The sequence below is a fragment of the Erpetoichthys calabaricus genome, chromosome 13 (genome assembly GCF_900747795.2).
Source record: "Erpetoichthys calabaricus chromosome 13, fErpCal1.3, whole genome shotgun sequence".
Classification (NCBI taxonomy): domain Eukaryota; kingdom Metazoa; phylum Chordata; class Cladistia; order Polypteriformes; family Polypteridae; genus Erpetoichthys; species Erpetoichthys calabaricus.
The window spans coordinates 63,031,779-63,056,334 of NC_041406.2; the positions used below are offsets into that span (position 1 = coordinate 63,031,779).

General features: G+C 36.3%; 1 protein-coding gene across 3 annotated transcripts in view; it reads right to left on the reverse strand.

The window, feature by feature from the left end:
- The window catches only part of ppp1r9a (protein phosphatase 1, regulatory subunit 9A), a 286,652-nt gene that overhangs the window by 74,424 nt on the left and 187,672 nt on the right, over positions 1-24,556 (reverse strand). For all 3 annotated transcript variants that reach the window (XM_051935819.1, XM_051935816.1, XM_051935817.1), the window contains exons 7-8: positions 18,624-18,779; positions 1,645-1,698 (exon numbers count right to left, since the gene is read on the reverse strand). In XM_051935819.1, coding sequence (XP_051791779.1) covers positions 1,645-1,698; positions 18,624-18,779 — 210 coding nt within the window. The remainder of the gene's footprint in view (positions 1-1,644; positions 1,699-18,623; positions 18,780-24,556) is intronic.

Sequence of the window (24,556 nt, forward strand, 5' to 3'; positions counted from 1 at the left end):
AAAAAAGAATATTAATAGGTTTATTAATGGTCTCTGAAGAAATCTGGTTTTGTCATTCACTTCTGCTGTCCCGTGACAGCACTGTGGTGAAATTGTTAGCACTGCTGTCTAGCACCACCAGACCCTTGGATTCGATTTTTGGCACAATCACTTTATGAATTCAACTTGCTGGGTCTTCCAACCAACTGAATTTGTGTGGCTTTTCTCCAGGTACTTGATTTTCTCACATTTAAAATTAGATTAACGAGTGTGATTGTCTCTGCAAGTGTGCCTTGCAATAAACTGGTGTCTCACTGTTACAACAATTCCTCTATTCAGTTTTATTAGAATAGTGCCTGTGAGTCTGTAATGGAAGAGGAGATTTGAAACACACAAGAACAAAGTAAATCTAAATTCATATAAGCAAAACCAGCATTCTAGTAAGTCCTCACTGCAAATTAATTCAGCTTAATTCGCTTGATTATGAGTAGTTTAAAAATTATCATAATTCACTTGATTATGAGTAGTTTAAAAGTCATTTAAGGAAGAAACAGTGAACATTGACTCAAGAAATGCTGGTTCACAGATTGTACATAATGTAAGATCTTTTGAAAATGTTTTGCTCCTAATTGTTCTGATTGAAAAGCGATGGAAATGAGGTAATTCAAAGCAGAAGATGGTGAAAAGGTGTCATTTTTAGTTTCCAAAGGCTGAAGTGTGCATCTTGAAGTCAAATACATTTTAATTCAGAGGTAATTTGGTAATGAATGACTTCAAAATATTTTCAAGTCTAAACTGATAGGTAACAGCACAGCTTGGCTGGGTTTGCCTCATGTTGTCTTGTAGCAGGTATAACATAGTTTGTTAGTGACTACAGCTGCATTCATATCTGCTGGAGGTTATTCGCATATTGTCACTACACATCCAAAATCAAAACCATAGAGTTTGTATATTAATAAATGAATTTAACACAAATCATAAACAGTATTTGTTCCATTTCAGTTCTCTCATAAACATGTGTTCTGTATTCTGCTTACTATATGAATACCAATATCATTTTCAGAAAACACTTGATATTTACCTGTTAGGTTGTGGGCTATTACATTATTTGTGCACAAATTGCGTTTACAATACAATTTATTTGTACATAGCCCAAAATCACACAAGAAGTGCCGCAATGGGCTTTATTATTAAAGTCAGCTTAACATGTGACAAAACATAAAAAACATACAGCCTCCCCCTCCCACTGATATTCTAAAGGGATTTCAGGATACCTTTTGGTAGCTATTTCTTTTAAATCTTTCACTCTGGGGGGTATTATACGCACAGTTTATATTTCATAAAATCTAACTGCTGTCTAATGTTTTTCAGAGAATGAAATTCAAAGATAATATTTGTGTTTTACTCAACAAATGTGATAAATATAGTAATCGACTAGTGTATTGACTGCGGTGGGCTGGCGCCCTGCCCAGGGTTTGTTTCCTGCCTTGCGCCCTGTGTTGGCTGAGATTGGCTCCAGCAGACCCCCGTGACCCTGTAGTTGGGATATAGCGGGTTGGATAATGGATGGACTAGTGTATTGAACTTTGATAACATACAGGAAATACTTAAGTCTAACTGATCAAATGCTATATTCTGGTACTCAATGCAAAGCATTATTCTTACCTTGTTCTTTAGCTTTTGAATTTCAGCTTCAGTCACAGCATGCTTTATTTGTAGCTGAAAACAATATAAAAAAATGAAGTCAATGCCAACGTTAACCATACTATTTTTACCATAATTCTCTGCATATGCCTCTTCCACTTTGTCGTATAAATCCTGTTAAGAGAACTGCAATTTAGCAAGATGGAATTTAGTATGCAACAGGAAAAATATTTATTGTTTTGTCCAAAGAAAATGTAATTAAAATATAAGTTGCATTATGCATTTTAGTAAACAAAAATAACCTCTGTAGGTTAATTACCGTTAATACTGTCAGCATGTACTTCATAATTGCTAAACTGCTGCAGCTTTATTTGTTTATATATTATAATTTTATAGTTTGTAGAAAGCACTGACATATTATTCTGCAGGGTGTAAACAGAATACGAGTATGGTATATGGTAGCTAAGCTTTTTAAAAGATAAAATATTCTTATACTGTAGTACATACTGTACATACACAAAATAATTTCTTTTGGTAAAAAGGTTTTTATCTAAAAGACAGCATCACAGAAGATAAAACTGACTCAGACAACCACTTCTTGATGCTGAAATAAACCAAGTGAGCCTACTAAGAATAAAAGGAGGAGAAGGAGTCTGAGATTTGAATCAAGTGGGATATCAGCTACTATTAGCACTCACAGTCAACACAAGTAATGTGGCAGAAGAGCACTTCCATCCAAAGTATTGGGAATCTTACAAGCAAATATTTAAAATATGTCTTTCATATACCATCCCCTTAATGAAAGCCTCATTGGAAAGTTTTACATTTTTACATAAATCACCAATTACTGTGAAGCTATTTAATGAACTGTAAGTTACTTCTAAATACAGATGAACTAAAACTCTTTGGTGTACTACTTGATATTAAACTGAATCATGTTATCTTTGTAATTTACAGATCCCTTAACCCATTCATAAAATTGGCAACCTTTTATCTGGCGTGGCTATAAATGAAGATAAAGTAGATCCACTGGATGATTTTAATATTAACACTGAAATGGAAAAAACAGCTTGCTCAAAAGAGGTTTTACATTTCTGTTTAGCTCTGTAGGTCATTTCTAAATTGTGATGCAGTGACAGGTCAATTTGCATAAATGTATGAAGATGGATGCTTCCCTTTGAAATCCAGATAACAAAAATGAATACACAAGTACCTCACCAGGAGAGAAAAACCACGGCAGACTGATTGTGCTGCCAGCAGAAGCAGATGCCAAATTAAGCTAGCAGCCGACTAGTAGCAAAAAAAAAAAAAAAAAAAACAAGTGCACGCTCAGTTAGCTGATCTTACATGAATGTCTCACAGCAACAACATGAAATTAGTGGCACTCCACTTCTTCACACTGAGAAATCTTGACATGCTTGTTCTCCACTGTTATACAAATCAAAGCCAATCAGTTTAGTGTGAATCAAGACTAAATATTGTATTAACTCAGATTATACTCTTACTTGTTAAGGGCACATTTTCTTTTTGTGTCCTGTAATATTTTCAGCTCAGCTTTTCTTGACATCATTTAACATTGGTTTAGTTGCCAAAGAAAAAATAATAGGTAATGTAGTTATTTGGGAAAATATGCTTTGGCAAATTGCATTAGAAACTCAATAGTTCTTAGGCAAAACGAAAATGGGATTGACCCATTTGTAAACTGTATCTTTAAACTTCATTGTTATCTATGCATTGCCATTCAGCAGCATTAATTCACCAACAGGTTGACTGAGTAACAGTAAGATGCAGGGGTCTAAAGAAGTGAATAAATGTCCCCTAGCTCTCAGGTTACAATTTCAGAACTGGTACCCTGAAGCACATCTATTGAGGCTGAGTAGTTGTAGGTGATTCCATGGTGTGGAATGTTATAATTCCAAGTACATGTCTGTCAGTTATTTTTAACCTGCGTAGTCCTGAACATGGTTGCAGGGGTCTGCAGGAGCCTATCCTAGGTGGCATTGGGCACAAAGCAGGAACAAACCCTGGACATGGTGCCAATCCATCACAGGAAGAACACACACACCCACACACCCCAGTCACACACTAGGGTCAATTTAAGATCCCCAGTTCACTTGACCTTTTTGTCTTTGGACATGGAGGAAACCCACACAGATATGGAGAGAACAAACTCCAAGCAAACTCAAAGCAGGGAGGACCTGGGAAGTGAACCCTGGTCTCTTTTCTGCGAGGTAACAGAGCCACCACTGCATCACCATGCAGACCCCAAGTACATTTCATAATGTTAATTGTATCAGGTTCTCACATGTCTGTCCAACTGTTTGAAGAACAATTATGCTGTGAGTGACAGAAAGCAAAGTGGGCAGATTGAAAGTAAAATCTTTTACAGGGAAAATCATCAAATTTAGAAAACCTAAAAAAAACAAATGAAACTACTCAAGGAGATTATCTTATTGTTCTGCTAAGTCTGAACATTGAAATTCAAAGCACAGACACTAATTGAAATGAGTCATGGATTTTATAAATGTCACCATGCATCTCCACTCAGAAATTTAGGGAACATATTTTATAGCAGACTGTGTTAGCAACTTGCCTTATACTTAAAAGCATATATGTAAATAACTGAGATGAATTTTGAGAAAGGCCTTGACTTCTGAAGTGAAATTGTCTCAATTGAAACTGAGATGGACATTATATTTTAACCCTAAGATATGGATTCAAAATTGCTTGGTAGACTAATCAGAGTACCATCCAGGCTACTGCTTTGTGTTCTTAAAACACAGGTTGCTGTATATTCCATCTCTTATTCTTGAGTAACTAAATAATTGGTAGGGCTACACTTGGTAATGGGTCACATGACTAGTGTTATGCCTCACACTAAGAAAGGCAATAAAAAGAATGGAAGGGGCCAGGAGAAAAAAGATGAGTTTGATTCTTAGTTACAACTTCTAGCTTGTTAATCTTTACTCTGATCAAAAATCATAAGACATGTTCTGGGCGTGCAGCAAATTAACAACATTTTGGACAAAAATCTCTAAATGCCTATTAGACAGCCTTGGTGTCACAATCACTCCTAATCCATTGACAGCTGTGTTTGGTGCACTCCCAGATGGGCTTAAAGTGGAGAAGGACAAACAAAGTGTAATTGCCTTTACCTCACTACTGGCAAGTAGACTTATCTTACTCAACTGGAAGAATCCTAATCCACCACTCTCAAGTCAGTGGTTAACTGATAATCTATACTATTTGAAATTGGGAAAAATCAAATTCTCACTCACAGGATCTGTTCAAAACCTTTTTAAAATATGACAGGATACCTTTCCTTTCTTGCTGCTTTTAAAGAGTAGCTTTGGTTGTTGGCTCTCCTCTCTTTCTCGTGGGTGGGGGTTACATTTTGTTTTGTTCAGTTTGACTTGACTGTATGCAATGTTATCTGCTTCTAATTAAAATGAAAATTAAAAAATCATAAGCCAAAGATCAAAACAAGAAGCAGAAGCCAAAGTCAAGAACCAGGATATCTAAATAGCACTACTATATGGACATACAATGTTATCCACAAAACTCATATTTTGACACATGTAATGGGCTAATCTTTACAGAGATGTGCCAATGACATTAACTGCGCAAATTCTTGGACTACACCCCTTAGCAACTGTCATCACATATTGACAATAGCAGCATAAAATCGCGGCACCCCACTATGGCAATGAAAACAATACAAAATTATTCTCAACTAGAAACACTCAGACCAAAGCTTCCTGGAAGAAGCATCTCTCACAAAACGCAGCTCCCAGATCACTCTGTTTGGGTTGCTACAATGACATTCACTGTCAGCTGATGTCACCGCAGCTCTTCTTCTGGTGGATATTTGGCATGCTTGCACATCCATGATTTTCTTTATAGCCATATCATGTTGCCACAATGCTGCTTGTTGTGCGAAGGACTTGAAGCCCAATAAGTCAGTGGAGGAAGCACTCACCTCGAATACTTAGGTCATGTATGAATTTCTGCTACACTCTGAGTGAATGATGAAAACAATCAACCAGCCTGCTTTACTGTTAACAGAAGTTGCTATGTTTTTTTCCTGTCAGCAACACCACATGCTGACGTCTTTTCATTTCCTGTCAGCTAGGGCACGTTGTCAATTGCAATGAGAAGGACTTGAAGCCCAAGTACGTGGGTATGGTAGCTTGCTCCTCCAGTTTATGGGCTGTGTTACATATGTCTCGTCATAAGCTTTCGATGACACCAAGATCAAGTTTCAAAGACCTGTCATTAACAGATTTTTGTGTGATAGACAGACAACCCTTAGCTTTATATATATTGTATATAGATAACTGAAAACAACTCCAGCCTACAAATAAATTCCAATATATGAATGTGTACCACAAAAAAAACCCAATAATGATACTTACAGAAATTAAGAAAACAGCTAAAGACGATCTTATAAAAAAAAAATGTAAATCACCCAAATCATGACAAGTGGCAGTGGGTTTTGTTTCTACAAACAACATGGCCATGGCCAGTAGAAAACACATGAAAATGTTATTAATTATTGTATATACTGTAGTAAGAACAGAAATAAGATCCTGTCATTTAACTCAGAAGTCTAAATCATTAGGTTTACTGCCTCAGCACTAACAATGGCATTATTTTTGACTCTAGCCTTCTGTTTACAAAACATAACATATTATCTAAAAACTGGCATGTTCAGTTAAAAAATATACATGGAAAAATTAAGACTTCATTGAATGAAGGATACACTGAAGAAAACCAATTTCTATTAAATAAACTACTGTAATGCATTAATCACAGGCTGCTGAAATGTTCTATTTGGAGTTTCCAGTTAATTTAAAACATTGTTTAAAGGATCACTACTACAACTGAGTTGTATTACCAAATAACTCTTGTTCTTAAGTATTTACAGTGTCTTCCAGCTAAGTTTAGGGCTCATTTATTTTGAAAATATATCTTCTGATCAGGGATGTGCGATCAGGGGAGGCAGGTGATGCTGTCATCATGAAAAGTAAAAAAATAATAATGATAACATAAAATAAATTTGTCCACTGGTCTGTGTTATAAGTTTGTTTCTGTATGATTGCAATAATTGTGATCATTTTTATAGTTAAAATCGCTGAATTTGCACATTTCCTGTTCAAATAGAGGAAACGCGAGATGCGGCAGCAACGAGACGAGCTTCATCTCATCTTGGACTGCGCTATCCCTCACACACTGAGTTGATGCATGCAATTGGCGCATGTCTGTGGCTGTCTCTCTGTATGTCGCCTATATGTTTGCAGACACGTTTTTTATACACCCTTATTTTCCACAGTCTGGCTAATATCTCTAATGAATGTGTGTGACATATTTAGTCTTGCTGATCGGACATAAAACCGCAGTGAGAAGGTTCAAGGTGAGGCAGACAGTACCGTGCCGCCCTGAAGGGGGCACATGTAAGCACAATGGACGCTTGTTGCTGCTGCTCTTCTATGCAGACGCTGTATAAGTTAGCGATATCAGAAAGTCAAGTGCACTGCAGCAGTCCATTTATTTTTATTTTTTGTTCCAACTGACTGCCAAAATTGGAGATTAAGATTTTTAAAACTAAAGGAAAACGAAGGACTTTTAGAAGAAAGTGTCAGAGATTTTCGTGGAGAAGGATAGGCGCATGGATTTAATTTACAAATAAAGGTAACACCATAAACGGTTTTTAATTTTATAAAAAAATGGGATCAAACTAAGAAAAAAAATAATCCAATATTTAAAAACAAAATTTTGTCCTTAAATAATATATTCTTTTGTATTTCTTTTTATCCTTTTATTAAACAGTCTCTATTAAAATTGCTTAAAGCATCAGAATAAAAAACTTAAAAAAAAAACCTAAGTATTTCAATTAAGGTCAAAATTGAAATCCTTTTTTTTTTTTAACACCACTCAATATTTTCATTTGTATTGAATGAGTATGAATTGTGAAATTGCAACGGCAAATTTAGAACACACGGAGGGGGCAGAACAAATGCATTCTCTCCGCTCTCAAACACTGCTATAAATGTAACGTTCTTTCTTAGCCAAATATGTATCTTACCGATGTGTGTGTAAAGAATGCTGATGAGAAGTGAAACATAACCAGTAGTCACTGTGCATGCTGCCAATTGTATGCTGAATATTTTGGGTTCATGTATTTGTAAATCTGACTCGTGCTTCACTGGCCATGAACCTCACCGCACATCACTGCTTCTCATATAAAACTTTCAATGGCTTGGATTATTTAAGAAAATGTATCAATTCAAGCATGTTGGAATGTACATTAAGCTGTAGTGCTCCAGAGATGCCAGCATTTTAAAGAAATGGTTTATATATTGGGCATGGTAGTTTTGATTTCTGTATGAATGAGGCTGACGACTAATTACTTTAGTTTGATATGCCCCGATTAGAGCTTCTGTTCAGCTTTCTTTGTTAGTTAACTGTACAAAAACCTAATTAATGTCAATTATTATAAACTCTTAGTAACTACCCTATAATTGTTTTTTTTTTTCTTGGTATATGGCTGTAATTTTAGTATCATTGCTACACTGTCAAGATATAATCTCAACCCATGGCTTGTGACAGCAAAAATACTGGAAGTCTTGTGACCAATGAAAAATGTAATCTGGTGTTTTATACTGTATAACATGTACTTCAGAAAGTGTTGAGCAGACAGGGTAGCCAGTTTGGGCAAGGTCATCAGAATGGACTGTGAATAATAAACCTGGAGCCCTCAGAGGTTTATTTTGTGGTATATGCAGCTGACTTTAATGTAATGACCTACTTTACATGATTTATTTATGTTTATCAAAATTTAAATTGTTCAATTTTACTGTGTTTAATATAGTTTCAATGTTATGCATTTTAATGTAAGGTTTAGCAATTACTGTAACTCTTATTACATTATACTTGTAAATTTGTGCAAGAGATCTAAGCATATGCTCAGGAAAAAAATGCTACACATTAATAAATTAACACTGAAAATGAAATTAGTGCAGCACACTCTCATAATCATATACCGACTCAAATTTTTAATTTATGTTGAAAACACAAATATCTTTCTTCTTAATAAAACAGCCTCAGATGATTATTTACTTTCCTCTGATTTTTCCCTTTGCTAGTAAATGTATAGTTTTAAACCAGAACAGTGCAACACTGAGATTTTTGCAGTAAGACTAATTAATATGAAAATCTCAGTGTAGCTTACCTTACAAATAGCTATGAACTCTCTCTGAAATAAGCTTTAATATAAAGTAACAAAGCAAAGCTACTGAAAAAAATATAATTATCACAGTTTAAAGAAATATCTGCATTCTTAAAATACCAAAAAAAGAATGGAAATCGTCAGTTTGGAAGCCATCAGTGTAACATGCTTGTGGCTGCTGTGCTCTTTGTTTGTTCTTCACATAGCTCATATCTATTTACTAAATTTTCCAGTTCCTGATGTCATTACGATATGCGACTTATCCTTTGTGTAAAGCTGCATAATTACCTTACTCCAGATGAGCCTGGTTGTATTTGTTTTCATCACATTGATCTTCTGAATTCTATATGCCTTATGGATCTGCTGGTTTATCAACTTTCAGTTTCTAATATTCTAACTATATGTTTCTAATATTCATATTGTAGAAATATTAACCCACTGAGTTCTTTTTGTTTCACACACACAAGTTCATTTTCTAGTACAGTGGAACCTCGAGATACGATCACCTCTGTATACGAGAAATTCAAAATACGAGGAAAGTATGAGCGAAAATTTCTGTTCTAAATGCGAACATTGGCTCGCGTAACGAGCCACGAGCCAGGCTGTGGGTATAGCTCGCGGCTTAGCGAGGGGGCGTGGTAGCTGTAGCGAGCCGCGATCTGCGGTGTCTGCGTTTCTCACTTAAGTGCACAGGTGGGAAACTGCCCACATCCATGATTGTTCCTGTGGCTGATGGGCTGCAGCTGCCATGTCCTCCCTGCATATATAGAGAAGCGCGAGCCGGTTAAGGGGGAGAAGAAGTGAGAGGAGAGGAGAGAGAGAGAGAGAGAGAGAGAGAGAGAGATGAGAGAGAGAGAGAGAGAGAGAGAGAGAGAGAGAGAGAGAGAGAGAGAGAGAGAGAGAGAGAGAGAGAGAGAGAGAGAGAGAGAGAGAGAGAGAGAGAGAGAGAGAGAGAGAGAGAGAGAGAGAGCGCGCAGGCAGGCGGGCGGGCAGGAGAGCAGGCTCGCGTGTAGCTGAACAGTGAGCTGAACAGGCGAGCCAAACAGCTGAAGCAGGACGGTGTAGAGAAGGTCAGCTGCATTAAGAGTGTCTCGCCTGTTGCAGAGCCCGCAGGTGAGACGCTAACAGAGAAGAAGCACCGGGGATTGTCGTCTGTTTTTTAAAGACTGCATCCTTTTGACGTTTTAACCTCGTGTTAAAGGATTGTTATTCTTGTGTATTTTAAACCTCCACTTCACAACTGTTTTAAGGATTATTTATTTAAACATTTATTGAATGCTCTACTGCACTTTGGACACCTGTTTTGATTCTTTTAATAATCAGTTATATTATTTACCAGTGTTATTTATTAAAGGTAGACTACAGTATATATAATTTATCAGTGTTATTTGTTAGGAAAATTGATTTTTATGTTAATATATTTGGGGTGCGGAACGGATTAACTGGATTTCCATTATTTTCAATGGGGAAGTTTGTTCTAGATACGAGAAATTCGCTATACAAGCTCAGTGCTGGAACGAATTAAACTCGTATCTAGAGGTTCCACTGTACTGTATAAAAAGATATTGATGGCACTTCTGAATATTTGATCCCTACCTAAGATGTTATTTTAAAGACGAACTTTGGTATCTTTGAAATATGAATCCCACTTAATGATGCAGCAATTATGCCAGACACTTCCACTGCAGGCTTTACTTATTTCCTTAAACCCCAACCCATGTCTTAGAGAGAAAGGGAACACTAGACTGATCTTTCGATCACCCTTTAATTTCAAGATGTTACCATGTGATTTGGAAGTTTAATCTTTTTAATACCTTGTTCCTGGTTTTCCTATTTATGCTTTCTTGTAGATTGATGTTATTTATCGATCAGGCGGTAACATTTCTTTTAACAAATTTTATTCCTTTATCTCCATAATATGTCTTTTTACAGATGGCCCACCTTAATAAAAGGAAAAGTGTCTTTGTGTCTGTGTGTCCCTCTGGTTGCAATGTCTTTGTTATATACCTTTTGGTATGTGGTTTTTAAAAGCAATGCACCATCTACTGTAATGAAAAATGCAGTCCACTTTATTACTACATGCATTACAAAATACATTCTAATAGATGGAGCAATGCAAACGTTAATGCTGAATACGCTGATGTCTATATTGTCATTACATGGGTAGTCTTACTATACTATGATATGTTAATTTACCTTCCTGAACAAGAATACTTGTTTCTAATTCTAATGAATTACTATCTTCACCTTATTCAAGTGAATACTCTATTACTGATGATAAAAGAAACATCCCGGATTTAACTGTTGTGAAAAATATTAATCTGCCAAGTGTGATTAATTCAGATCAATGTTATTACACCATGGAACAAGGTGCAATAGATGTAAGTTTCTTTTTGGCAATGAAAGATAGCTTCACAAGCTTGTTGAATTTAATTAAAAAATCTATTTTTTATTTAATTTACAAAAATGTAGTTGATTACAAAATCTAGTTTTGTTGAAAGTACTGATGTAAATCAATGCCTTAATTTTATAACAAATCCTTAAGTGCTAAATCAGGCAGAAAAATGTCTGTTAAATTCACTTATCAAGAATGCAAGATACTCTGGTTCTCTGATACTTGTACTGTATATTAATGAAATCAGATACACACATAATTAAAAAAGTGGAACAGATTTCATAAACAAATCAGGTTAAATAAAGTAAAAATTTATAGCAAGAGCTTAACGTTTGCAAAAACTAATTATTATGCCACTAATTAAAGATAATAAAACCAATCCATAATTTTTATTTTCCATTTTACTCATCTTTCTTTCTACTCAAAATAATCTTTTGTTCCCCACTTTGCCTGGTGCAGATTGTCAGAAGTTAATGTATTAAATAAGATTAACATTTTAGTAGTCAAAACTACATGTTTATCATCATCATTAAATCATCTCAGTTACTCTCCCCTTCCATCATTATTTGATTTCAGCAGTTTTTTAGATTTTGCGGGTTTAACTGTTGTTGTTTTATAACAAACAACTTAACCACTTAGAACAGTAGTCCACGTTGACCAATAAGAACATGATTTGCTCCTTACAGACTGGCAAAAGAGCTATCAGGTCAACCCCTAAAACATCTCTAGGTTCACTGACGTTGGCAGTTTGCATATTGTCATCTGGTTTCTCAGGTAAGTCTTTATATTGCTGGAATGTCTAACATTTTTTAACTTTTTCTGAACTTCCTTGCAGACTTTTTGTCATCAGGCTGCTTCCAAAATGTATAAGCAAGGTTTTCACTTTCCCAAGATGTCCGGTAAAATTATTGTCATCATATAAGGAGAGAAAGTTTGCAACACAGTGCACAGGCACAACCACATGGTCCTTCCACCTAGTCTCACTAGTTGATATTCATCAATACACAGTACCCTAGATTTCTTTGATGTGAATATGGTCAGCAGCGTGTTTAGTTCCAAATTTGTATTGTTATTCTTGACTGCTTCCTTGAGCTTAAGGGGTCTCTTGCAAGGAAAAAGGTCAATTCCACCAAAGGACTCTGAGATATTGTATCAGGGACTACCTTTCAGTAACACACTTTAAAGCTTTGCAACCCAAGATTCCATCTCAAAAGTCTTGATGATGGCGTAGATGCAATAAAAGTCCATAAAGCTTAAAAACCTCATACTTTGTTCCTCTAAACCATTTCTCAGTTCCCATACTACTGCCATGCACTCCTTTTTCAGGAATGGAGTAACTTGATTTTAGATCAACACAACACTATCATCCTTTCGTTACCTTTGATGTCCTTGGAAAGCACAGCTCCTAAGCTGACATTACTGGCATCTGTATGAACTTGAAATGGTAGTTTTAATTGAAGTTGTGTCTGAAAGGGTGGTGGTATCATGATCTACAGCTGTTCATCCACTCTCTGGAATTCCTCAATCCATTTCCAATGAACGTCTTTCTTGAGAAGATGAACAAAGACAGCAATGTCTGCAAAATGTGGAATAAATCAATGATACCAACCCTGCATGCCTAGGAATCTTTTCCTAAATTGTTGATGTCAGTTGGGATTGGATAGTTTAATATTAAGGCTGCTTTTACAGTGTCTTGTTAAATACCATATGCCCTAAAAATTTAAGCTATTCCTGGAAAAAGTGACAAATGTGAAAGTTTAAGGTCAGGTGAGCCTGGTGCAGTCTAGTGAATATACAGATGGCACTCAGTTGTATCTGCCACTAAAATCTGATAAATAGCTAAACATCAAAGTTACCTGATTAGTTGATGTTAAGAATAGGATATCAGAAAACATTCTTCAGCTAAATGAAAGCAAAACCGAAGTTAATATTTGGTTCCCTTTCAGTAAGTATAACACGCAACAAATGCGTGTACCAATGTATGAAACCTTGGTGTCATATTTAATCAAGCTTTTAAATTTGACAAACAAATTAGCAGTGTTTTAAAAGACTTCTTTCAGTTTATAAGAATATTGCCAAACTGACAGCTGTGATTTCCTTTAAAGGCTTAGAAATAGTTGTTCATGAATTTATTTCTTCTTGTCTTGACTATTGTAATTCTCTCTGTTTGGGTTTTAGCCAATCTCCCCTATCCCGTTTGTAACTGGTTCAAAATGTAGCAGCTTCGCTCCTGACTAGTACAAAAGAGGCAGAAAACACTTCTCCAGTGCTGACCTCCTTCATTTGTTGCCAGTATGATACATAATACAGTTTAAAATTTTTATTACTTGTCTTTAAAGCACTTTATGGTATTAAGCCACATTATATGTCAGACCTCTTTCACTCCTACCCCGCCTCTAGGCCTTTGAGTTCATCTGATCAATTCTGTGGTCTCGATTGAAGTTTAAAGGTGATGGTACTTTTCCTGTGATTACTCCTGTTCTATTGAATAGTCTACCCTTCTACATTACATCTTCCAAGTCTATTAACATTTTAAAATCCGAATTATAATCTTTTATTTTCTCATAGGCATACAGAGATGCTTAAAGGTATCAGTGTAGTGTTTTGTTTTATGGTTTGGTATGACTTATGTTTTAGTGTTTTATTTTTTTCATAACATCATTTTATATGTTTGAAATATTTATTAATTTTATTCTGAAATTGTTTTTATACTGAATTTATATGCATCCCTTTGGTTAACATTTGTTGTGTTTAAATGTGCTTTATAAATACAGTTTGATTTGATTTGGATTTGACTTCCATCAGATAATGAAAGGTGGCTCTAGCATTTTTATTGTAAGCCCAAAATACATTACCTTGAAATGGTACAGACCATCTGGTGTGATTACAGCTGTTTAATGAATGATGTCTTTCCCGACCACACTTGCCAGTATCCACTCAGCAGGTCTAAAGAGCTAAACACTGTGGCACATTGCAGTCACCCTAATACCTTGTGAATTAATGATTTTGGAAAAGCATCATGTCCAGTTTTAGCATTCACTCTGCTATAATCCATGCAAAACCTATATGCACCATTTAGTTTTGTGACTTGAGAGACAGGTAGGCAGCCCATGATGAAGTGGATGGTTGAATGATACCTTCATCCAGCATCACATGTACATAGTCCTGAGTTATAGTGATGTGATACACAATATGTACTGTACTGCACTGGAACCATAGTTCCATTGTTATATATTTCATGTATAATAACCTTAGCCACGTCTTTCTTTTGTGTCCACACTTCAGATCACCTCTGCAATAATGGTTGTACTATTTGCAGATGAGCTCTAATATTTTCTTCTCTGGGGTCTTGTGCAACTACTTGTCCAGCCACATTTAAAGATACTAGTTTGCATAAGGGTCTGTGACAAGTTTCTTCCTTAAAAATTTGAAAACTTGTCCCCAGGCAGGACTATTCTCCTTTATAAAGCTACAACAACAAGTGTAAGGTTATCAAAGCATCCAAGGTGTGTATCATTCATGACATAAACTTCAGTCACTGCAGGACAAGGGAAACAAGGCAAAACAAAAGTCATATTAGGAGGCAATAGCTTCTCACCAGAGTTACTGATCTTTTCCTACAATTCCTATTTAGTCAATGTAAAAGTGCTCTCCATATCAATTACTGTGTCACCAACTCAGTCCCTTAATTTTACAGGCAATGTTGGTAAAGAAGGAGTGGCCTGCAATACAGAGAGCACAACTTCAGACTGGGTTCACCTTTTTCCTTTCTTTGACATGACTATATCACCAGTAGCTGGTACCCAGTATCAAAAGCCTTTCAATGAAGCCCAATCTTTCTCAATTAGCGAGCCCAAATTTATAAGCCCTTATACATTGCTCACAATCCTCTTCAATCGTCCTGCTAACCTAGGACTCCATGCTTTTAAAATATGCCAAACAACTCCGGTCCTGGAGGGTGCCAGCGGTTGCAGGTTTTCATTCTAACCCTTTTCTTAATTAATTAATTAGCAGCAAAAATAGTGCACTGAAGTTTCTTTTGAATTAATTTTAATTGACTTGGTTTTTAAGATTTGTTCCCCTGAATTTCTTCATCGTTCCTCTGGATTGCTTCATTTCTTTACTTAAATGGCACCCAAACAGAACTGAAATGTGAAGTGAGTGAGCCAACAGAAGACCAACTAGGTCAGGGCCTCAAACTCCAATCAATTTTACTCCAACCAGTTGCTTAATTAGGCTCTTATTCTTGATGCTAATTAAACTCGTTCTTTAATTCCATGGCTTTTTGTTGCTCTCATTGTGCAATAGAATACATTTCCGAAATTGTCAATTTTCTTTTTTCTAAGAGCACTGTTAAAATGTTTTAGGGACCTGAGCAGATCAGCATTCCTGAGTCCTTCACCTTTGTTTATTTTCAGATAATGTATGATCGACACAGTTTGCTGGTCGTATTTTGGTTAATTTTACACTGTATCTCATTATTGTTTGGCTGCTAATTAAGGAAAAAGAAACAATTAAGTGGTCTGAGTCTTCAACAAGTCAAATAAAATTAATTCAAAAGAAGTTAATTAGCAGCAAAAACAGGTCATTAATTAATATATATATAATTATATAATTGCCCAGAAAATATCTCAACCATTTTTACATCATATCTGTAAAATTGTTTATAGGAGTGTAAAGGAGGGGTGCTGCAGCAAGAAATAATGTTATCTTAAATCTGATAGGGAAGAATTAAACCCCAAAGGCAGTAGTGGTAGATATATTGAATTAATAATCTTCAATGGCTGCATGATTTATGCTGTATAGCAAAAGTCACTTTTGGCAAAAGCATTTTATCTGTTTCTTGGAAGCTGAGAACTGTCATTTTCAAGGACAATTACAGTTAAATGTGGTGTTTTTCTGTTGTAGAGGGTATAAGAAGAGAAAGATATTTTTTGTGATGCAGATTATGCTAGGAAATGGCCTCAGTACAATACATTATTTACTTTCTTTGATATTTAATATAAATATATATTTTCAATTCATTACTCATTTTCATATATCAACATTTAACATGTTTTTAAATAAGATGAAGGTTTTCTGCAATCTTACATCTGCTTGCTGCCAAATCAAATCTGCTTGAAAGTTTTTTGGCTCCTATATATTACATCTCCTATAAGGCAGATATTTGAAAGCCTAATGTTTACTTTTAGACGTATTCAAATGAAAATCAAAATATCTGAGTCAAACTTAATCATGTTGGTCATATTATATTATGGAACATGCTGAAGGAAAATATTGTATGTTCTGCGTGTCTTGCCAAACTTTGACTTTCTGTACTATCTACAATATTTCCAGCACATTTACCATGGAAATGATGAAATCATATGGCATTTAAACTTTTTAACGGTATTATTATGTATAAGAAGTTCCTATTTAATAAAGTATTCTTCATTATTTTCAATTATTTTGGACTTTTAGATATACAAAGATATAGGGTGTGTTATGAATTACACTATGTATCTGTGTTATGCAGATTATCTTGGCTTTATAACTCTGCCATATATGTCAGTCTGGTCTAAAGAAACAGCCTGTTTCTTATGCAGGACTCCTTAATGCTTCTTTAATAAAGAACATAGAATGCAAATCCAGACTTTAATTTAAAAAAATCTGTGATATATATATATATATATATATATATACATACATATACACAGTATCTTTGTAAGTACAAAGAGTTGCTCCTCCTGGAGTGAACAATCTGGAGTGAGAGTTTGACAATTCGCATCATAAGCTTAGGGGTAACTGTTGACTGTAATCTGAATTTTAAATCGCATATTCATCAGACCACTAGGACAGCATTTTTTCACTTAAGAAACATAGCAAAAGTTAGACCTCTAATATCATTGAAAGATGCTGAGAAATTTGTTCACGCTTTTGTTTTGAGTCGACTAAATTACTGTAACGCACTCCTCTCAGGACTACCCAAAAAAGACATAAATCGTTTGCAACTAGTGCAGAATGCAGCTGCTAGAATCCTAACTAGGAAAACAAAATCCGAGCACATTTCTCCAGTTTTGATGTCACTACACTGGTTACCTGTGTCATTCAGGATTGACTTTAAAATTCTGCTTATGGTTTATAAAGCCTTAAATAATCTTGCCCCATCTTATATATCGGAATGTCTGACATCTTATATTCCAAATAGTAACCTTAGATCCTCAAATGAGTGTCTGCTTAGAATTCCAAGAGCAAAACTTAAAAGAAGTGGTGAGGCGGCCTTCTGCTGTTATGCACCTAAAATCTGGAATAGCCTGCCAATAGGAATTTGCCAGGCTAACACAGTGGAGCACTTTAAAAAACTGCTAAAAACACATTACTTTAACATGGCCTTCTCATAACTTTACTTTAATTTAATCCTGATACTCTGTATATTCAATTCATTATAATAACTATTCATGGTGGCTCTAAAATCCGTACTAACCCCTACTCTCTCTTCTGTTTCTTTTTCCGGTTTCTTTGTGGTGGCGGCTTGAACCACCACCATCTACTCAAAGCACCGTGATGTTCCAACATTGATGGATTAAAATCCAGAAGTCTGCATGACCATCATCATCAAGTCGTTCCGTGAGAACCCTAAATACAAAGAGGACTATTTCATTTATGTTAGGTAGAATGCCCAAAGGGGACTGGGCGGTCTTGTGGCCTGGAACCCCTGCAGATTTTATTTTTTTCTCCAGCTGTCTGGAGTTTTTTTTGCTTTTTCTGTCCCCCCTGGCCATCGGACCTTACTCTTATTCTATGTTAATTAATGCTGTCTTATTTTAATTTCTTACTTTGTCTTTTATTTTTCTTTTCTTCATTATGTAAAGCACTTTGCTCTACATTTTTGTATGAAAATGTGCTATATAAATAAATGTTGTTGTTATCTACAAAAGGTTTTTACTTTTTCCCATTTTTTAACACATACTTTCTCTCTCTTGTACATTCTATTTTTTTTTTCTTCCAAATGTATGTTCTTTCCAGTTTAATGTTTCCTCTTTATATTTTTCAGTACATAGAACATACATTTGAAATAACTTAATATGCAAAAAGAAGGACAACTAATCTGAAGCAGATTTCAGATGTTCCTAGATATCTGTTCTTGGCATATGTAAAAATAAAAAGAAACTAGGTCATTAATCCATGTGTTAACATTGGATTTAGTTTAAGAACATTTCCAGAATTAATACAACATATAAAAATTAATAATATAAATATATTAAGCATATAAATATTATGAAACAGCATATAAGTATTAATAAATATTTCTGCGATATTTGCTATTTAATTACTTAACCCAAAAACTATGTTAATTGCAAAACAAGATTTTAACAATTTATTTTTCTGAAAACTTACCTCGCGAAATTTATGGGAAAGTTTAGTTGCATCTAGCTCAGACGGAGAAAACATTTCCTCAGTTTCTGGCAAGTCAAAAACTTCAATTGACATTTCACCTCTTGAAAGGTTTTGGCCAGTATCTTCCTCCTCATCATCAGTGGCATATTCCCCAGTCTAGAAAATAAATGTAAGTAATAAAATCCTTCTTAACTAAAGCACTGCAGCCTGTTTTTACTTTTTAACAAAATAACAAGACATAACATGACATAACATAACATAACATAACATTCTCATACCCATTTAATCATATTCAGGGTCAAACAGAGCTACAGCATGTCATGGTATTCTAAAAGAAGACAACTCATTGTTTTACTTTAGTGCAACAGTGTCATGTTTTGGCGATTATTCGGATAATGTTGTAAGTTTCATTTATTATTGAGAAATTTGCCAATCTCACCTTATGTATATTCATTTTTCCCTTTTTACACTACACAGAATCACAAAATGGTGTGCAAATGGAAATTCCATCCATTTTCCAACCCGCTGAATCCGAACACAGGGTCACGGGGGTCTGCTGGAGCCAATCCCAACCAACACAGCGCACAAGGCAGGAACCAATCCCGGGCAGGGTGCCAACCCACCGCAGCAAATGGAAATTGTCAAGTGAAAATTATTACACACCGTTTTTACATATTCAGCAAGATTACTAGCTTGTAAGCTTCAAAGTTACAGTACTGTTAGTAAGTATTTAGATATAAGCCATGAATAAATTGCAGATGCCTTTTTGATACCGCATTATCTTTCTTTAAGGGATAATGTATATGCTGAACTAGTAATTTTGATTATGTGACTTTTTATGTGACTTTTTTGTCACGCTTTAAATTGGGTTTATTTTAAAACCTACAGATATATATTTGGTACCACTCTTTTCAGAATTTATCAAACTTTAATGTGATGTTGTTAGATTTTCAGATTCTTATTCCGTTTTTAAATTCTAAACTAAAAAATATCAAGAACTCATGTCCCGTGAGACGAAACTTTGTGCCTCGAGATTTAACCACACCCGGGGCCGGAAATAAAAGACAAAGAGTAGGACAGCTGCTGTACAGGCTTTTAAACGTTCCAAGTGCCGTGCGAGATGCAGATCACGCAGCACAGCAGCAGAAGCAAGCCAGCAGCTGATCGAGCAAAAAGGAGGTAAAAAAAACCTGTATTTGTTTCCCATTGTATCACCATTTAAGAGGGGGTTTTGGAGGCGCAACCGTGTCTCCTTGGGGTGTGTTTAGCCCCCCTCTTCACAACGAGAGCTGCAGAGACGCGAAGTGGCTGGCGCATAGCGCAGACCGGGGGGGTTGGCAAGCGAAGCAAGCAGGGGGAACCCCCTAGTAAATTCAATAAAAGCTTCCCCCCAGAAGCTTACGATGGCCATCTATGGTTCATCAAAGAGTATTACATAACATCTTGAGATTGTGAACATATTGGAAAGGTGTCCATCTATATAATTTGTTCAAACACATAATTTATTTTTCTGAAACTCAATCATTATTAAAGAAGTCCAGCTGTTCATTTCCCTCCTCCCTTCATATGTTTAATGGTGTAAGAAAACTTTTTAGAAATAGGTGACGTTAAAAGTGGCATCCCTCAGGGGTCAGTGCTGGGGCTGCTGCTATTTTTCATATACCATATACACATCATATGGATAGAAATAAAAATAACACACTGATTAAAAATATATGATGATGATTCCAAAATATGTGAAATGGCAGCTAATCTAATCAGCTGAATTATTTTAGGGGAACCTGGAAAACATAAAAACTTGGGCAGATTTGTGGAAGACAAAATTTAATGCAAGTAAATGTAAGTTACTACACATAAGAAATTGAAATGTTAGATTTGAATACAAAATGGGAGATCTGAAAGTATCCCATACGAAAAGGAGATGAGAGAAAAAGTGGACACATAACAATAAACATCCAGACAGTATACTGAACTCATTAAGAAGGCTAACATAATGTTAAAAAACACCACATTATCCACACTTAAACAGAACTGGTACCAGAACTTTGACATTGCTTTTCTTCTGTTGTTTTGGATATCAAAAATATGACACAAGATGCTACTTTGAACAGATCTTGGCTACTGGTACTTAAATTTGTGAATTTCCACTTGGGATTAATAAAGTATCATCTATCTATCTATCTATCTATCTATCTATCTATCTATCTATCTATCTATCTATCTATCTATCTATCTATCTATCTATCTATCTAAATTTCCATCAGGATCAATAAAGTATCTATCTATCTATCTATCTATGAAACTGGAAAAACAATGAACAGATCTCACTTGCTACAACTGAAAAATATTAAAATCCTTTAGAGGAGCATCCTGATCTGTTTAGTGAGAATTTACACTCAGCCGAACTCACAGAAAATGAATGAGTATATTTTCTGCTTCTATTGCAAAAGACATGCCTTAAACAACCAGCTTCAAAAAAAAACATGCATCTTTACAAGAATATTATAAAGAAAAAAGGGAATTAGAATTGACACACTTTCTTTTAAATTGAGGGCTTTTTTAACCCTATATTATTTTATAGATATCTGTTGGAAATATAGAAAAACTGGTTGTTTTACAAGCCTTCAAAGAAATGGTCCTGTGCCTTGCCCATTTGTGTGCATACTGAAGATACATTTAAATTTATTCATTTGGCCAACACCTTTATCCAAAACAACTTACAACACCTGAAATACAATAGGTTAATTTTTTTTTTCAATTGGAGCACAGATAGGCAAAGTGACTTGCTCAGAGTCACACAGTGTTACTGGCAGGATTTGAAGAAAGTCAGATAATAACAAGGATGGGCATGGCTGTGGTGAATATATATTTTAAGAAGAGGAAGGAACATAGGGGGACATACAAGAGTGGAGGAAAATGCACACAGGTAGATTATATCCTATTCAGATGAGTCAATCTGAAGGAGATTAAAGACTGCAAAGTTGTGGCAGGGGAAAGTGTAGTTAGACAGCATAGGATGGTGGTCTATAGGATGACGTTGGAGATCAAGAAGAGGAGGAGAGTGAGGGCAGAGCCAAGGATCAAATGGTGGAATTTGAAAAAGGAAGAATGCAGGGTTGAGTTTAGGGAGGAGGTAAGACAGGCACTGGGTGGCAATGAAGAGTTACCAGACAGCCGGGAAACTACAGCAGAAGTAGTAAGGGTGAAAACAAGAAGGGTGCTTGATGTGACATCTGGACAGAGGAAGGAGGGAAAGGAAACCTGGTGGTGGAATGGGGAAGTACAGGAGAGTAAACAGAGGAAGAGGATGGTGAAGAAGAAGTGGGATAGTCAGACATATGCAGAAAGTAGACAAGAGTACAAGGAGATAAGGCGCAAGGTGAAGAGAGAAATGGCAAAGGCTAAAGAAAAGGCTTATGATGAGTTGTATGAGAAGCTGGACACTAAGGAGGGAGAAAAGGACTTGTATCGATTGGCTAGACAGAGGGACTGAGCTGGGAAAGATGTGCAGCAGGTTAGCTGATAAAAGATAAAGATGAAAACATACTCACAAGCGAGAAGGATGACGAATGGAAAGGCCGCTGGTCCAGATGCCATACCTGTGGAAGCATGGAGGTGTTTAGGAGAGATGGCAGTGGAGGTTTTAACCAGATTGTTTAATGGAATCTTGGAAAGTGAGAGGATGGCTGAGGAGTGGAGAAGAAGTGTACTGGTACCGATTTTTAAGATTAAGGGGGATGTGGAGAGCTGTAGTAACTACAGAGGGATAAAATTGATGAGCCACAGTATTAAGTTATGGGAAAGAGTAGAAGGGAGGTGATGATTAGTGAGCAGCAGTATGGTTTCATGCCAAAAAAGAGCACAACAGATGCAATATTTGCTCTGAGGGTGCTGATGGAGAAGTACAGAGAAGGCCAGAAGGAGTTGCATTGTATCTTTCTGGACCTGGAGAAAGCATATGACAGGGTGCCTCATGAAGAGTTGTGGTATTGTATGAGGAAGTCAGGAGTGGCAGAGAAGTATGCAGGAGTTGTAGGAGTGGTAGGAGTGACAGATGCATTAAAGGTGGAGATGGGATTACATCAGGGATCGGCTCTGAGTCCATTCTAATTTGCAGTGGTGATGGACAGGTTGACAGATGAGAATAGACAGGAGTCCCCTTGGACTATGATCTTTTTTTTTTTTTTTTTTCTGTTCTTTATTTCGCCTTATACAATTTCTTGTATTAGGAATTTGTTAGTTTTCGCATACCCCTTGGGGTCAGAGCGCAGGGTCAGCCATTGTACAGCGCCCCTAGAGCAATTACAGGTTAAGGGCCTTGCTCAAGGGCCCAGCAGAGTACGATCTCTTTTGGCAGTGGCGGGGATTCGAACCGGCAACCTTTTGGATACCAGCGCAGATCCTTAGCCTCAGAGCCACCACTCCGCCCTAAAAGATGACATTGTGATCTGTAGTGAGAGTAGGGAGCAGGTTGAGGAGACCCTGGAGAGGTGGAGATATGTTCTAGAGAAGAGAGGAATGAAGGTCAGTAGGAACAAGACAGAATACATGTGTGTGAATGAGAGAAAGGTCAGTGGAAAGGTGAGAATGCAGGGAGTAGAGCTGGTGAAGGTGGATGAGTTTAAATACTTGGGATCAACAGTACAGAGTAACAGAGACTGTGGAAGAGTGGTGAAAAAGAGAGTGCAGGCAGGGTGGAATGGGTAGAGAAGAGTGTCAGAAGATATTTGTGACAGATGGTTATCAGCAAGAGTGAAAGGGAAGATCTACAGGACGGTAGTGAGACCAGCTATGTTTTATGGGTTAGAGACGATGGTGCTGACCAGAAACCAGGAGACACAGCTGGAGGTGGAAGAGTTAAAGATGCTAAGATTTGCATTGGGTGTGACAAGGATGGACAGGATTAGAGATAAGTATATTAGAGGGTCAGCTCAGGTTGGATGATTGGAAGACAAAGTCAGAAAGGTGAGATTGCGTTGGTTTGGACATGTGCAGAGGGGAGATGCTGGGTATATGGGGAGAAGGATGTTAAAGATAGAGCTGCCCGGCAAAAGAGGAAGGCCTAAGAGAAGGTTTATGGATATGGTGAGAGAGGACATGCAGGTGATGGGTATGACAGAGCAAGATGCAGAAGACAGGAAAGTATGGAAAAAGATGATGTGCTATGGCAATCCCTAACGGGAGCAGCCGAAAGAAGAAGAAGATGAAGAAGAGGAATCTTACTCATGTCATATCCCATCCCAAACTCACTTGATACTAATACCCAATACTGCTCAAAATTTTGTGAATTGTTACTATTGGATTGTTTCTCAAAAACAAAAAGTACTATCAATATATTGTGCCACTTTATTATATAATTAAACAATAAGATCTGTGTGTCCAGTCCCTCTGAGCAATCTGATCAGTCAGTTTGTCTTTGGTGACGCAACAAAACAGTAAGTGCGAGTCTGAGATGCCTGAGGAGAAATTAAGGAATATGAGGCATGCTGAGAGAGCTGTCTTCCAAAACGACAAGTATAGAATCGGACAGAGGTAAAAATGGTGTCTCAAAAATAACGACTGAGTCTAAGAAGCAGGCTTAACAGAAACAGACTGAAGAGAGGAAGCACCAGTTAAAAAACGTTCATACACACAAATACAGAGGTATACAGAAATACAGGAGGCATACATAGAGGAAGAGATAGCAAATCTTTTTTAATTATTTAATTACCTGTCTTTGACAGATACTTTGGCTAGTAGATTATATAAAATGTTTTTCCAAAGTTGCTTCTTAACTAATTCTATTAAAGAATTTGTCAATGTTTTATTTGGAAAATGATTCCTCATGAAATATTAACCCTTTACGCACTAAGGGTTTTTGCCATTATTGCGCTTAAATTACATATCCAAAAATAAATGGCTATTACTCTGCTTACGGAATAAAGGTGCTGCAA